Raw genomic sequence first — 14114 nt, forward strand, 5'->3', positions numbered from 1 at the left:
GAAAATAAAATTCCCAGGGAGAGACGTTACTGTGATCACAGTAGAGACTTTGCAAGTAGCCATGGCTCGTCTGTTCATATTTGTTCAGAAAACCTCCTAAAAGCCAGAGCCCATTTTAAGGACTAAATGCCCTGCAGGATCTGATTATTTGTGACAGAGAAGACAGGAGGCCTTCCCTTTCCACTCTTCCCCGGCCTCCTTTGTTCTGGGTACCACACAGGCATGATAAAAGAGGCTCATTTGAAATCAAAGCCCTGCACTGGGAAGTGAAAGGAAAAGAATATAAAGCAGGCAAAACAATACATTGTCTGCATTCCTAAGTCTTGAAAAGCAGATTTAATTCACCTCAAATCCCCAAACTTTTAGGTCCAGTTTTCACTTTCAGTGAAGTTTTTTACACTTCTTTAGCTGTGTAAGGAGAATGTATGTGAAAATGTAATTGTTATCCTCTTTTAGCTATTGTATCCTTCTTGTGCTGTATAAGGTGACTGTAATGTGAATGAAAATTGTGGTCATGGTCTTCAGGATTCTTTTTGTTTCTACTCCAGGTGAGTGGAAACTTAACTTCCAAAGGCAGAATCATCTCAGGGGTTAATAGTGAAAGAATGAACAGTTTAGGAAGTCAGGGCTGTAAACAGGAGAAGAACCAGAGCAGCATGGATCTGGGGAGGGTAGGTCACTGCAGTTTGGAACTGGTCTGGGCTGCAAACACTTGCCCTCAGGCCAGTGAAAATGAGAGAGGCCGCCTTCGGGAAGGGGCTGGGAGAGCAGCAGGGATGTTGCCTGTCACACTGGGAGTACCATGTACCTCAGGACAGTCTGTACCCACGGCAAAGGCTGTGCCATGGCATCAGGAGCAGCGAGGCAGTGTGCCCTGACCCGGGCCCCCTCCTGTTCCCAGAGGGATCGCTCACGCCCCTTCCCCATGGAATCCAAAGGGTTTGTTCCTTCCCCATGCCTTCCCAAGGCCTTGCATAAGAGCAAACACCCTCTCGCTGTGGGATTGGGCTCCATCTGCCAAGCTCCTCGTTATTGCACTTGCGTTGTTTGTTGATTCCTGTCAGATCCTTTTCCATGGCTCGCCCCCTCCCACCAGAGCGGGCTGGGGGAGCGCGGTGCCACCGTCACTGCGGTGATCCCGGCCCGGCTGGTGCCACACTCGTGCTGGGATGGCCTGGGAAGGCTCCAGGCTGCCTGCCTGTGTCCAGAGTGCTTGGTGTGATGCAGGGTCAGCCTGGGTTGTTGTCAGGTTTTTGGAAGATCTCCTGCAGTGCTGCTGCCAGTTGCAGGAATTGTGTGGGCGAGGCTCAGCCGAGCTGCAGTTCCACGGGGCTGTTGGGAGGCTTTTTAAATCAGGGAAGGAGCTGCATGGAGCACAGCTGAGCTCTGAACTAGGCAGAGCAAAGGCACTTTGCCTTCAAGCGAGTGCGAGTTTGGAACAGTCAGCTCTTGTCTTCTCTGAGGCCGTGGCTGCTGAAGCCAGGAGAAAAAATGTTTGGTTTAGATTGTCCCAAAGGGAGGTTGAGGTTGTCCATTGGGCAGTTCCACCTGTATGGATAGCTAGCAGCTCCAGTCAGCTCCAGCAGGAAGTGTGGGGCATTGCCATCACTGTCTCTCTGTGGATCACGTTCCTGTTGGTGATGCCTGGTGAGTTGGAGAAGCTTCTGGCAGAGGTGGCCCTGTTCTGGTGTCACCTAATGCCAAAGTGACATCTTGCCTCTTCAATGTTTTTCCATTTCTCCCTGAGCTGCAAGTGTCTGCAGAGTTACCCAGCACAAGTTGCTGGTTGTTGGTGTTCATGACCTCACCCTTAATGCTGCTGCCCCAGCTGAGGTTCCAGAAATTCCTTTAACTAAAACCACCTTTCATGGGCCACACATCACAACCTTTGGGGTCATTCTGAAATTGGGTTTCTTTTCAAACCATGCAAATTGTGTATCAGAGATACGCTCAGGTAACAGTGTCACATCCTTTTCAGTGGGAATATAGGGTTGCACATTTTGGTGTCAGATCTCAAATCTTTGGGTGTGGTGTGAGTTTGGGCATGTGAAGTCAAACAATCCTGACATGCCAAAGTGGATGTGGGTAGGAGGCTGACACCATCTCCCTGATGGGCAGATCTGGTATTCAGTTCTGCCTCTGATGGTTACCTGAGTCAGAGCAGCCTTTCTAAAGGATCCTCAGTCTCCAGAGTAGGCGAGATAAGCAAAAGGACTGCATTAAGCTTTGCTAGAACAGAGATTTAGCTAGAATGAAAGAGAAAAAAGGTATTTCAAGTGTCTCTCTGGATATTTTTTTCCTACCTCCATGTTTCCCAATTTGCTCCCTTGTCTCCCAGTTTTGCTGCTGGCCCTGTGACCTGTTAGTGTCACCTGAGCTGCTGACCCCACTGCCACGTGTGCTAAATCTCTATCAGTCTGTTTTCAGCTCCCACTCCTTTTCCAGATTGAGCCTCTAATAACTGGTTTCCTTTGCACTACAGCCCCATCCATCATTATTTCCTCCCCCAGTCACCTGTCCTAGCCTGTCCCTGCTGCATCATCACTGGGACTCTGTTAGTCAGCACTGTTGTTTTTTTTCAAAATACCATTTAAACTTGTTGATAGAATTAATAGATTGACCTTTCCAGCCCTTGAACCTTTGAAACCTCTCCCATGTCTCCATTAGCCTTCAGCTGCATAAATGACTGATTTATATCTCCTGGCCATGTACCACTGCCCTGGGGCAGGTGTGCTGTCCTTCAGGGATTAATTTGAAGATGTCCTGGGTCTCTTTGTTCAGGAGGTCAGGTATCATCTTAGTGCTCCCTTATGGTCTTAGATTCTGTGCAAAGATCAGTCATGTCTTAAGGCTGGAAAACAGCACAGATTTCTTGGTATCAGACATATGTGATAGACTTTTGCATCAGACTAACCTCGTGGTTATCATTCCTAAGCCATTACAAACACTCAAAAAATTTGGCAGAAGAGCTGGGAAGGAGGTTTTGCTGTTGTACATTAGCTCCTAGTTCACATCTGTGTTTTCTCATGGCCATAAAGAAACTTCTCCAGGCAGTTCACGCTGTAGATGATCCTCGTGCATGTCACCACAGACATGCGGTATCAGTTAAATGAAAGCAGCCACCATGCTGGTAGCTTCTGGATTTGCAGTGTGCTGTCTCTGGCAGAGGAGTGACCAGAGCCAGATGCAGCAGAAGCTGAAGGAATTGTGTAATTGTGAGTTGCCAGGCTGGTGGATATCTGCTGCCAGATGTTCCTGTGCTCAGGAGGAGCCAACCTGAGCTGAGGGCTGCTGTGGGCATGAATGGGGAATAGCTGGAGTTGAGCTGAGGTCATTGCACAGACACTGCCCAAAGGATGGCTGCAGGAGCCTGGGCAGATGCAAGAGATGCAGCTTCCTTATTACCAGGCTTTATAAATAAACAGCACCAGCTCTTATCAATGACCTATTTTACTCTCCATATGTGTGGGGCTCTCGTGGTAGTTGGAAATTTGTCCTTATCCTTGGCTGGTTCTTGTCTTAGCTAATTTGAATGGTTCTTATCAAATTACACTGAAATTAATCACCTTTAACATATTGCTTCACTTCAGAGCCCAGCCTTAACTGATGGCAGCCTAGCACAAGAGAAATGCTGCAGCATCAGAAAACACAATTTATTTTGCTCTTGTTTATGGCAAACCAGTCAGTACATATTTATGAAAGTTATTTGAGATAGAAAGATATTTTTAGACTCTCATATCTATGGAATTTTAAATTATCTCTTGAAAATCTTTATGCCTGCTGAGGGAGCCCAGTATAGAGATTAGTGAGGTTATTGCTGTGTTGGTTGGTCCTTCTTCAAAGCCAGCATCCTGTTCAAGGACTTAGGGATGGTGCTTGGTGGTGCGTGGTTCCACATTCTGCTTGGGGGTTTTAGGGCTGTGTAAATGAGCTTCCAAAATAGAATGTGCTGTGGCAGGAGGGAAGGAGGAAAATGTCTTGTTGCTAAGGAACATGACAGAGAACTGGGAGATGTGACTCAATTCTTGGCTTGGCATCACTTCTCAGTGAGATGTGGGTCTGCAGAGTGGGTTTTTCTGAGTGCAAGGGGATGGATATTGAGTATATTGGCTGATGTTTTCAGGAGGGGTCAGGGTAACTGCTGCTGTGTGGGGACCCAGCTGGCCTCGCTCTGCTCCCACCCTTCAGTGTGATCCCAAGTGTGCAGAATCAGGAGCACAGGAAATGTGTGGCAAAAACAACCCCAGCTTCTCATCTCCTGATTCCTGGTGCTGCTCTTTTTTCAGAAGAGTCTGTTGCTTCTCCTTCTCTCTCTGCAGCAGTTTAATTTTAGAATAGAATGGCTCTGGAGGGACTAATAGCCTAGAAAAATTTTTGCCTGGTTTGCTGTAAATCTCCTTTAAGAGGGGATGGATTTCACTTTTGTTTTGTAATGCTTTTCTTTATGACATTCCCACACCTTTGTCCATCTTTGATTTTGTGCCTGCCAGTGCAGTTTGTGGATTGCTGTGGAGCTCTGCCACCACGTGTTGTTGTTGCTTTGGTCTGAGCACCAGGCTCCCCTCGCAGCGGGGGCCAGCTGGATGCTGTGACCTGTAAAATCACTGGGAATAACAGAAACAAACAGGCTGCCCATGTGCTGGGAATGTGGGTCAGCAAAAACCCTCCAAGATTATTCTGTTGGAGTCCAAGTTTGCTAACCCTGCATCAGAAAACGTGGTGCTATTACCCTGGGAAGGGGGTTTTGTCAAACCCCAAATATTAGTGCTACCAACAGGGAATGGGACAGGTGCTCTTTGTGAAACAGGGGCTTGTTTTCTCTTGGCAGAGGCTAATGAGGCTGCAGGGAACAGGCAGAGGGCTTGGGAAACAGGTAGGGATTTTGGGAGGGTGTCCTGGAGGAAGTTGCCATTACCCTGGATGGGGCTTGGAGCCACCTGGTCTAGTGGGAGGTGTCCCTGCCCATGGCAGGAGTTTGGGACAAGATGAGCTTTAAGGTCATTTCCACCCCAAAGCACTCTGAGATTCTGTGTTTAGAATCTGTTGCCAGGTAACCTTTGCCTGGATGTCCCCTGGCCTTTGGGAAGAGGCAGGATGAGTCAGCTGAGAGATGCTGTCCTGCTGTAGGGTTGGCTGGGTTGTGTTTTGTTCTCAAGCCTTTGTCTCACGGGGCTTTTCTTGCTGAGCAGAACAAATCTGGGGACACAGTAAGGCTGCATTTATTTGTTTGTTAAAGGGATTTTTCCTGTTTGGTCTCTATGATCCAAAGCCAAGGAATCAGAAGGAGACAGTGCTCTTTGCCATCCTATCTTTCCTTCTGTTGGCAGCACTTTGGGCAATTCTAATTAAATATTGCATTGGTTTTGGGAAGGATTTTGTGGCCAGACATCACTTGTGAAGTTTGGGCTGAGCCACGTGGTGTTGTTGGACTGTGCTGTGAATCCCAAATAACTGCATCCCTAATGAATCCATGGGGCACAAGGAGGGATCAGGACCAGGGAGAGCAGGTTGGTTCTGGGCTGTCTCACCTGGGCTGGCCCAGCTCTGCCCCTAAGAGCATCAGGGGCAGCAGATTATTCTTAATCCAGATCACGGCAGTGCCTCAGCTCAGCCTCAGGGAAGGGTGTGGGGACACCCAGCAGTGCCACCATGGGCTGAGCCTGTGGTGTGGGGACACCCAGCAGTGCCACCATGGGCTGAGCTCGTGGTGTGGGGACACCCAGCAGTGCCACCATGGGCTGAGCCTGTGGTGTGGGGACACCCAGCAGTGCCACTAGGGGCTGAGCCTGTGGTGTGGGGACACCCAGCAGTGCCACCATGGGCTGAGCCTGTGGTGTGGGGACACCCAGCAGTGCCACCAGGGGCTGAGCTCGTGGTGTGGGGACACCCAGCAGTGCCACCATGGGCTGAGCCTGTGGTGTGGGGACACCCAGCAGTGCCACCAGGGGCTGAGCTCGTGGTGTGGGGACACCCAGCAGTGCCACTAGGGGCTGAGCCTGTGGTGTGGGGACACCCAGCAGTGCCACCAGGGGCTGAGCCTGTGGTGTGGGGACACCCAGCAGTGCCACCAGGGGCTGAGCCTGTGGTGTGGGGATACCCAGCAGTGCCACCAGGGGCTGAGCTCAGAGGAAGGCTCAGGAGTCCTCAGCAAATCCCAAGGGATGGATCCCTGGATTCCCAGGGGGGTGAGTTGTCCTGACCAAGAGCGTGAAGCTGACGAGGAGCTGGTGGCTGGCACAGCTCTTCAGTAAAGCTGCAGAAAGCATGTCCTGAGGGTGAAGGAGCCCTGTTTTTAATGAAGAGGTTGTTATTTAATAGCTTTTACCAGTGTCAGGGGGATTTGGGGCCTCACTTGCACCACAAATGCTGGTGGTGAAACAACAGCACTGCCTAATAAATGTTCCTGGGGGAGGTACTGGGCAGATTCCCAAAGCCACAATGAACTACCTGGCACAAGGAATCCTTTTCCTTCCCCTCCTCCCCACCACGTAAAGGCTTTGGCCAGCACAGTTATGACAGCAAAGGGAACGGAGATTTTTGTATGCTCCTAATTGATATATTTGTGCCAGCAAAACTTCAGAAGTGGTCCAGACTCAGGTGGGGTTTTTCACTTGGGTTTCATTTGAGGGTTTTTTGCAGCCAGCCACTCTCCACTGGATGGAGAATTTATCTTTGCTTCTTCAGGCTAGGATATTAAGCTAAATCTGCCTTTCTGAGGAAAGCAGCCCTTGCTCCTTCTAGGAAAGTCTCCATTTCTTGGTAGACATTGTGTTTTGTAGTGGTTAAGTCTGAGGTGGAAAGTAATATGGATAAATGTTGGAATTTTTGTTTAGTTTGGTTTGGCTTTCAGTTGGTAACTTAAAGCACAGCAACCATTTGAAATTTTCTGTTGCTAATGCTGGTTACCAAATTTATTTCTATGAACACCTTGTGTGGAGACTCAAGCTGTGGGTGGATCAGCTCTATCATGTCCCTGCTTTATTGGAGGGACAGTAATGGTAGGAAAGGGTTAATTGTTTTATCCACATCAGCTTGGTTTGTAACACTTGAAGATTTATTTCAGGTCTAAACCCTGTGCCTTGATTCCCTGGTTTTCCTGCAGTCACCAGTTCTGGGTGCAGAGCAGTTATTGGTGGGCACTGCTGGCTGCTGCTGTCACTGTCACCCGTGGGGCAGTGAAGCCCTGGATGGGTGTTTTGGAGCAGAAAACACGGATTCTGCAACATTCCTGGCAGCTTTTGGCGTTGGTGCTTGTCCAGAGCCTGGCTGTGCTGTGCTGCGTTCACCCAAAGCAGGGTGCAGCAGGAGTTCATCCCTCGGGATGCGCTGGTGCTTCGAGGGTGGGCAATGCCCGAGGGTGGGGGGATCCTGCCTTTGCTGCTGCTGCAGGAGGAGCAGAGCTCATCCCTCTCAGACACCTACCTGTTTTCCTTCTCCTTAATAACCTGTCAGCAGGGAGATGACTGCTTGGATTTTCTTACCATTCTCTTGTTCTCCCCCACCCAGCAGAAGCCTGAGTGAATCATTCCTGCGTGGGTACAGCCCTCGGAGCTGGGCTCAGCCTCAGAGAGGCTTGCAGAGCAGGCAGTGATCCAGAGCAGCCTTGTTACAAACCAAGGAGCTGTGCTAACACTTCCACAGGCTGGGGACAAGGGAATTTCTGCTGGCTGAACCTGCCCTCGCAGAGTCCTTGGCTGCTGCAGCAGTTCTCTGTGGCAGGGAGTTTGTGGGAGTCTGCTTAATGGTGCAGAAAGCAGGACAATTATTTTAACCTGCACTGAATGGCTTAAAGGCATAACAGATTTACTATGTTTTAAAAACTCGGCTCACTTTTCTGGTCAATGATGCCAGTACCAAGCCAAGTACATCTCTGGACCATGGAAGTGCACCCATTGCAGTTTTTTTTCTGGTTTTAGTGCTGAGGTGACACCCAAAAGTTGCTTGTTGATCTGCATTAGTAGTAGAAACTCTTCAGGACTAGAATTGGATGCGCTTTTCTCCACTTAAAATCCATTCTCTGATGGGCTCGTTTTTCATTAAGTCAAGCAAGGTACATAGTATTCAGAGTGTGAAATGATTCAAGTGAATAAACACATATAAATGATTGCTTTATTTGGATTAGTAGGTGCTCTGTTTGCCTGTTGTAAAAGCATCTGTCTCAGTTCTCTCACCTCCAGTGGTGTTACCACAGCTGCCCAAGGGTGCTAACCTTGGAAATTCCTCACTAATCAGGATGAGACTGTCTCCATTTATCCTTGAGCTGGGCCGATAGCAGGTGATAAATGAGCCCTTATTTTCCTGTGATGATGGATACAACCAAACCCCATCCTAACTTTGTTTGGCATGTCAGCACAATCTGTTCCTTTATTGTGTGCAATTAAAAAGCCCCATCAAACTGCGAGCACTCCTTTAATCAAAGCCCCCACAGCCACAGTTTGTCATGCTCAAGGCTCCTGTGGTTGTTAAATAAATTTGGTTTGATTGCTGAGTGTGCAGATCTGGGGTTTGGTGGGGATTTTGGGATTTCAGGTGTTCAGGTGGTGCTGAGGATCAATTTAGTGTTACACTGCTACAGGGGACTTTGTGCAGAAGGAGACGTTTGCTTTCTTCACATCAGTGCAAATCTGTTAAGGTCAGTGGAATCAGGTTTATTATATAAATATACATATATCAGGTTTATTACATATCTCAGTAGAGGGACCATGTCAGTGTCTGGTAAAATGGAAGGAGAAATATTCCTCTGTGTGAAGGGATTAAAGCATCCTGAAGCATTGTGTGGTACAACCAGGATCTTGGGACAAGGTTTTTGTGTTCCCTGCTTGAAGAACCACCTGAGGGAAGCAGTGCCCATCCATCTTTGCTCTTTGCTGAGTCCCAGTTTCAGAGCTGCTCTCTGTAGTTCACATTTCATTAGGCAGCAGAGGTGACACTGAAGGGATGAACCTTTGTCCCTAGGTATCTTTGCTGCTGTGGAAGGTGTTACTCTGATGATACTTGATTGCACTATTTGTCCAGTATTCATGCAGGTGGAATACAGGGTTCTTGTCTTTCCTGCCTGGGATGAGAGGGAGGAGCAGGGGAGGGTGATAGCTGCTGCTGCAGGAGCCTTTACAACTGCCCGAGCTGCAAAGGCTTCCACAATGCACGGCCCTTTGTACCCAGCAGTTTGTTCACTTCAGTAGAGCTCTTCTGTTGAATTAAACTGCTTTTAAATCGTGTGCACAATGGCACCTTTGTTGGGGAGGCTCTGAGGGCCTCTGGAGGAACATTGACATTCCAGGGCATTGTTCTGCTTCCATTCAACCTGAGGCTGGCCTCTCCTGCCAGGGCCAGGTCGTTGTGTCACCCACTGCTCTCCTTTGCCTTGCACTGGGGTTCAGCTCCTGAGCAGGTGGTTTTAGCAGAGGGACCAGAGTTTCCCCAGCACAGCCCAGAGAGACACAGCAGGAGGTTGGAAGGCATCTCCTGCCTGAGCCAGATCCTCCTCTCTTTGGGTGCTGCTTGTGTTCATTCTGGAGAGGATAAACTGCATCTCTTCAATCAGCTGCCTTTGTGACCTGTTCAGTGGGGATGGTGGAGTCCCCATCCCTGGAGGTGTCCAAGGGACACGTGGATGTGGTGCTCAGTGCTCTGGGCAGGGTGACAGGGTGGGGATTTGGCACAGGTTGGATTTGATAGCCTTGGAGGGCTTTTCCAACCTCAGTGACTGTGAGTCTGTTTTTATTTTGTGATGGCTTGAGAAGGGAGCTGCTGAAGCTCTGGGGTGGTGCAGGGGCAGTGAGGCCTTGGTGTGCTGGGAAGGCAGGTTGGGCTCTCAGGGAGTTCTGCCTGCTCAGCCTCAGAGGTTATAGCCAGCCCTTTGTTCTGCAGGGGCCTCAGACCAGAGCAAGGGCCAATCACACAGCTTTATTTCTGTGTGTAGATTACACACTGGTTTGCACAGGAGATTACCAGATTTCTCAGTTGAGCCTCCTTCCCTTTCCCAGATATGAAATTGCCCCTCCCAGGTGCTGCCCACCATCAGCCCTTCAGGTGGCTCCTGCCTGAAGCTACTCTGCAGGAAATGTGTCTCTGTGTGAGTCCTTCCATTGCAGCTCGCTCCTGGTAACTCCGCACGAGCCAGGGCCTGGGACAAAAAGCCAAGTCTGTGTTTAGTGTCAAACCTTGGGAAATGTGTTTCTGTAAATAATTGATGCTAATGCTACTCCAGTTCTTACATGCTCTGTAGAAGGGTCGTGCTCAGTGGTTGCCAGGCGTGGAATGAGCTGGTTGTCCCTTTCTTGTGCAGTGTCGAAGAAGCACGGGAAGCTCATCACCTTCCTGCGGACATTCATGAAGTCGCGCCCAACGAAACAGAAACTGAAACAGCGGGGGATCCTCAAGGAAAGGGTGTTTGGCTGTGACCTGGGGGAGCACCTGCTCAACTCTGGCCATGATGGTAAGAAACAACCTGCTCCTGAGCTCTTCCTCTGTTGGGAATTTGTCAGAGTGACCGTGGCTGTTCAGGGTCGTGCTGGGGGACAAATGTGTGACACAAATCCGTGGCTGAATGGGAAACTGAGGCTAATGAGAAGCAAACATTGTGCTTCGACGTGGGAAGCACCATGGTTCAGTGTGGAAGCACTGAAGGTGGCTGCAGCTCCTGCAGATGGGTTTTCAACCTCTTTGAGTCTTCAATTCTTTTTTTTTTTCCAGGAATATAAGCGTTATTTGTATGTCAGTGTCAGTGATTAACAGGCATGTTAAACCCCTACATTTCTCTTAACTCAATACCTTTGTATGATTCTAGCACAATTTGCAGTGTAAATCCTTCATCTGCCTTTTCTTTGGATTTCACAGGATTTACAGGAATTAACTGGATATTGTGTTTCCTCACAGCTGACTTTTCCTCTCCGTTCAGGGTCCCTTTTCCCTCCCCATCAGCAGTTCAGGGAGGCAGAGGAGCAAACCTCTCCATTCCAAGAAAAAAATTACACAATTGTTACCACTGGGATGAACTTAGATTTCACGGGCTCTTTCCTGCCCTTTCCCTGTGCCACCTCCAGCCCAGGTTCCTGCAGTGCTGAGGAACAGCCAGAGCCCTGGGATGCGTTCCCAGGGCCCCAGGCTCAGCTGTTCCCATCAGGAGCCCACACCCAGGGATGTTTGGGAACGCAGCCTGCAGCAGCTGTGGGCTCTAGGTTTGCCCAGGAGTAAAGGCCATCAGGAAAGGAGTGATGGGATCTGTTGGCTTTGCAGCAGATCCCTTGGGCCAGAGTTGTCCATCTGGTGTCTCCCAGCTTTTGTGTGCAGGCAGAGGGAGAAGTGACAGGATGTGTGGGGCAGGAAAGGAGTTTCTCTGTTAAAGTTGTTTTCAGTGAGTCTTCAGACTTCTTGTTCGTCCAAATGCTTTTTGGAAAAGGGCTGGCAAAGGGCAGGGAGTAATTTCTTGCTGTTTTTCCAGCTGATTTGGTTGGTAACAGAGATGTGCACTCCCTCACATCACATAAAAGTGTTTCACTACCAGCTGGTGCAGAGCATGTGCTTGTCCTTATGGAGTCAGAACTGTGGCAAGGCTCGTTGGCTCAGTTGGAGCCAGCAGAGATCCTTACTGGGGCTTGCGAAGCACCAGAGATGGTTTGGAGTCAGGAGCAGACACTGACCCATGTGGAGCTGCATCAGGAGTAGGTAATTCACAGCACCAGATGGCTCTGGAGCTGATTTTGTGTGTGTGCTGTGGGAGCACTCCTGGAGGGCAGGCACCATGCAAGCAGAGTGAGCTCATTGATGGGCAGCAGGGAATTCCCTCTCCCCCCAGCCCTCCTCCTGTCTGTTTGCCTTAGGCACAAGGCAGTGATGGCCAAAGCTTTTCCCTGCCCTCTGTGCCGACTGCTTCCCCTGGCTTCAAGGGTGGTTTATTTAGCATTCAAAGACACATCCTGAGCTGAACTAAACTGCTTGAACTCCACTGGAGGTTCTTGTTGGACAGTCTCTGGGAACTCTGTCCTTGTCCTGGTCTCTCCCCACCATCCCACACATTGGGCTGACACTGACTGGGCTATGCTAATGAGATCCCTCAGCTCAGGAGTCACCAGCTGCTTTCACCCTCATTTTAATAACCCTTTCCTAACTCCCTGGAGTGAAGCAGATCCAATTTGATTGTTGCCAGCAGGGTATGACTCCATTTCCCACAGCAGGATTGTTGTTTTCCATGTGATTCAGCTCCCTGACCTGTATTCCAAGTGATGTAATCCCTGGGATGGGGCTGGTGGAGACATTTCTGGGTCTGTGCATGCACAGCATTTTAAGATTCCCTCCTCCTGTAGCATTACTGTAGCTCAGTCGTGGAGCCTCTTGCAGTGCTGACCTGCTGAAAGGGGCCTGAGGTGAATTTAAAAAGCTGCTTCTCATAATCAGAACATCAAGTGCTTTTTCCAGGAGCTCAGAGCATGCTCTGGCTGAGCGTGGTACCTGCTGGTGTTATTTGGAATCACAGCCTAGAACATGGGAGTTCAGAAGAACAAAAAGAACCCAATACATTAATTGGTTTGTTTAAGCTCTTGATGGTTTGGTTGGGTCAATGTCCCGTCCCCAAAAATATTTATCAAGGCTGAAGGAGCAAATGCCACTGTCCCTGGCGATTGCAGTGAGTGACAAGGCATCATGTCCACCTCAAAAATGCAATATTGAAACAAACTGGAGTTATGCTAAGAATTTTCTTAGTTACCAGCTTTGTGAAGATGACAAATTTTCAAGAATTTGCTAAGAAACAACATGAGCAACCTAAATTCTGTAGTCATGAATCTCTGCAACTGTGCTCAATTTTAGTGAGTGGGAAGCGGAATGAGAGAATAGAAGGGATAAGGACAAAAACTGCAATAAGTGTAACATTTTTTAATAAACCCTGCACCAAGGCAGCTGGCTCAGGTTGCTTAGTGAGGAGAAGAACATGTTTGCTGTGTACCCAGAGGGGATTTACAAGCACAGTGGAGATGTTTCACTCACTGCAGTACCTTGTCTTTCTGTGGGCTCAGCAAGTAATCCCTCATTCTGCATCCTCTGAGCCACTCTCAGGAGGAGGATAAATTTGGCATGGGATGCACAGGAGGAAAATGATGCAAGGATGTGCCCTGGTTTGCTTTTAGGGAGCAGGAGCCCTGGGATGCCGTCCTGCAAAGCTCCACGTGCTGCACTCGCCAAGTCCTGACCTAGCAGAGCATTTTGTGGTTATCTGAGCTGGGTGTTCCCAGGCAGCAGCTGGCCCTGCATTTTAGCTGCCTGCAGCTGAGGCAGTGACTGCACTGCTGGGAGGTTTTCTGGAGTTGCTGGCTGAAGACCCCACGGCTCAGAAAAGGACTAAAATCCCACTGAGGATCGGTGATTTTTGTTACTTGCCTGGGAATGTGGCACTGGGAAGGGCTGTGTGCTTGGCTAGATAAGCCAGGCACCAGTGCTGGGCTCAGAGGTTCCCTGAGCCAGTTCCCTGGATGGGGCTGCAGGAATGCACTGAGTGTCCCTGGCTCCCTCCTCCTGCCTTTCCCAAAGCTCCTGGGCATTGCTGGGAGCCAGGTGCTGACCCAGGTGGGCCTTTTATGGCTCTTAAAGCAAACCATGTGTGCCATCGTGGCATGGAGTTTTTGGGATGGGCCTATGCCAAGGTGAAGCCATGCACTCTGTGCTGGGAGGTGCCTCCCAGGCTGCAGGACAGAACCTGCAGCTCTAAAGATCAGGATATGATCTGTCTGTGCCCAGGTTTCTCCCCAGGGAAGGGTGTCTGGGCAGGGCAGGAGTGCAGCAGCAGGCTGGTGGTGCTGCTGCCCTGGGGAGGGTGTAGCAGGTCATTTCCCAGAGTGTCCTGTGTGGGTCTGAGCAGGAACACTGAGCAGCTACAAGGAGGGAGGTGAGGATTTAACAAGTGTGAGGGATGAGCAGTGCACCCTGAACCCTGCTGTGTTTCTGGTGATTCATGGTGGGGACTATGCTGAGTGTAGGCAGTGTCCTGGGGGTTGGATTTGGTGTGTTTGCTTTTCAGTTCCAGTTTGGTTTGTGCTGACACTCTGAGCTGTCCAAACAGTGCTGGAGCCCTTCCAGGGTAGGGGTTCCACCTCCATGGGGTGCAAGCAGTCCTTCCCCAA

The 14114-nt window shown here is 49.6% G+C and overlaps 1 protein-coding gene across 6 annotated transcripts in view; it reads left to right on the top strand.

Annotated features, from left to right (window-relative positions):
* ARHGAP32 (Rho GTPase activating protein 32) overlaps positions 1-14114 on the top strand; it is a 238606-nt gene that overhangs the window by 191350 nt on the left and 33142 nt on the right. For all 6 annotated transcript variants that reach the window (XM_071449843.1, XM_071449846.1, XM_071449840.1 and 3 more), the window contains one exon: positions 10289-10438. In XM_071449843.1, coding sequence (XP_071305944.1) covers positions 10289-10438 — 150 coding nt within the window. The remainder of the gene's footprint in view (positions 1-10288; positions 10439-14114) is intronic.

The sequence above is a fragment of the Agelaius tricolor genome, unplaced genomic scaffold (genome assembly GCF_023055355.1).
Source record: "Agelaius tricolor isolate 1412-34295 unplaced genomic scaffold, bAgeTri1.0.p SCAF_29, whole genome shotgun sequence".
NCBI lineage: Eukaryota > Metazoa > Chordata > Aves > Passeriformes > Icteridae > Agelaius > Agelaius tricolor.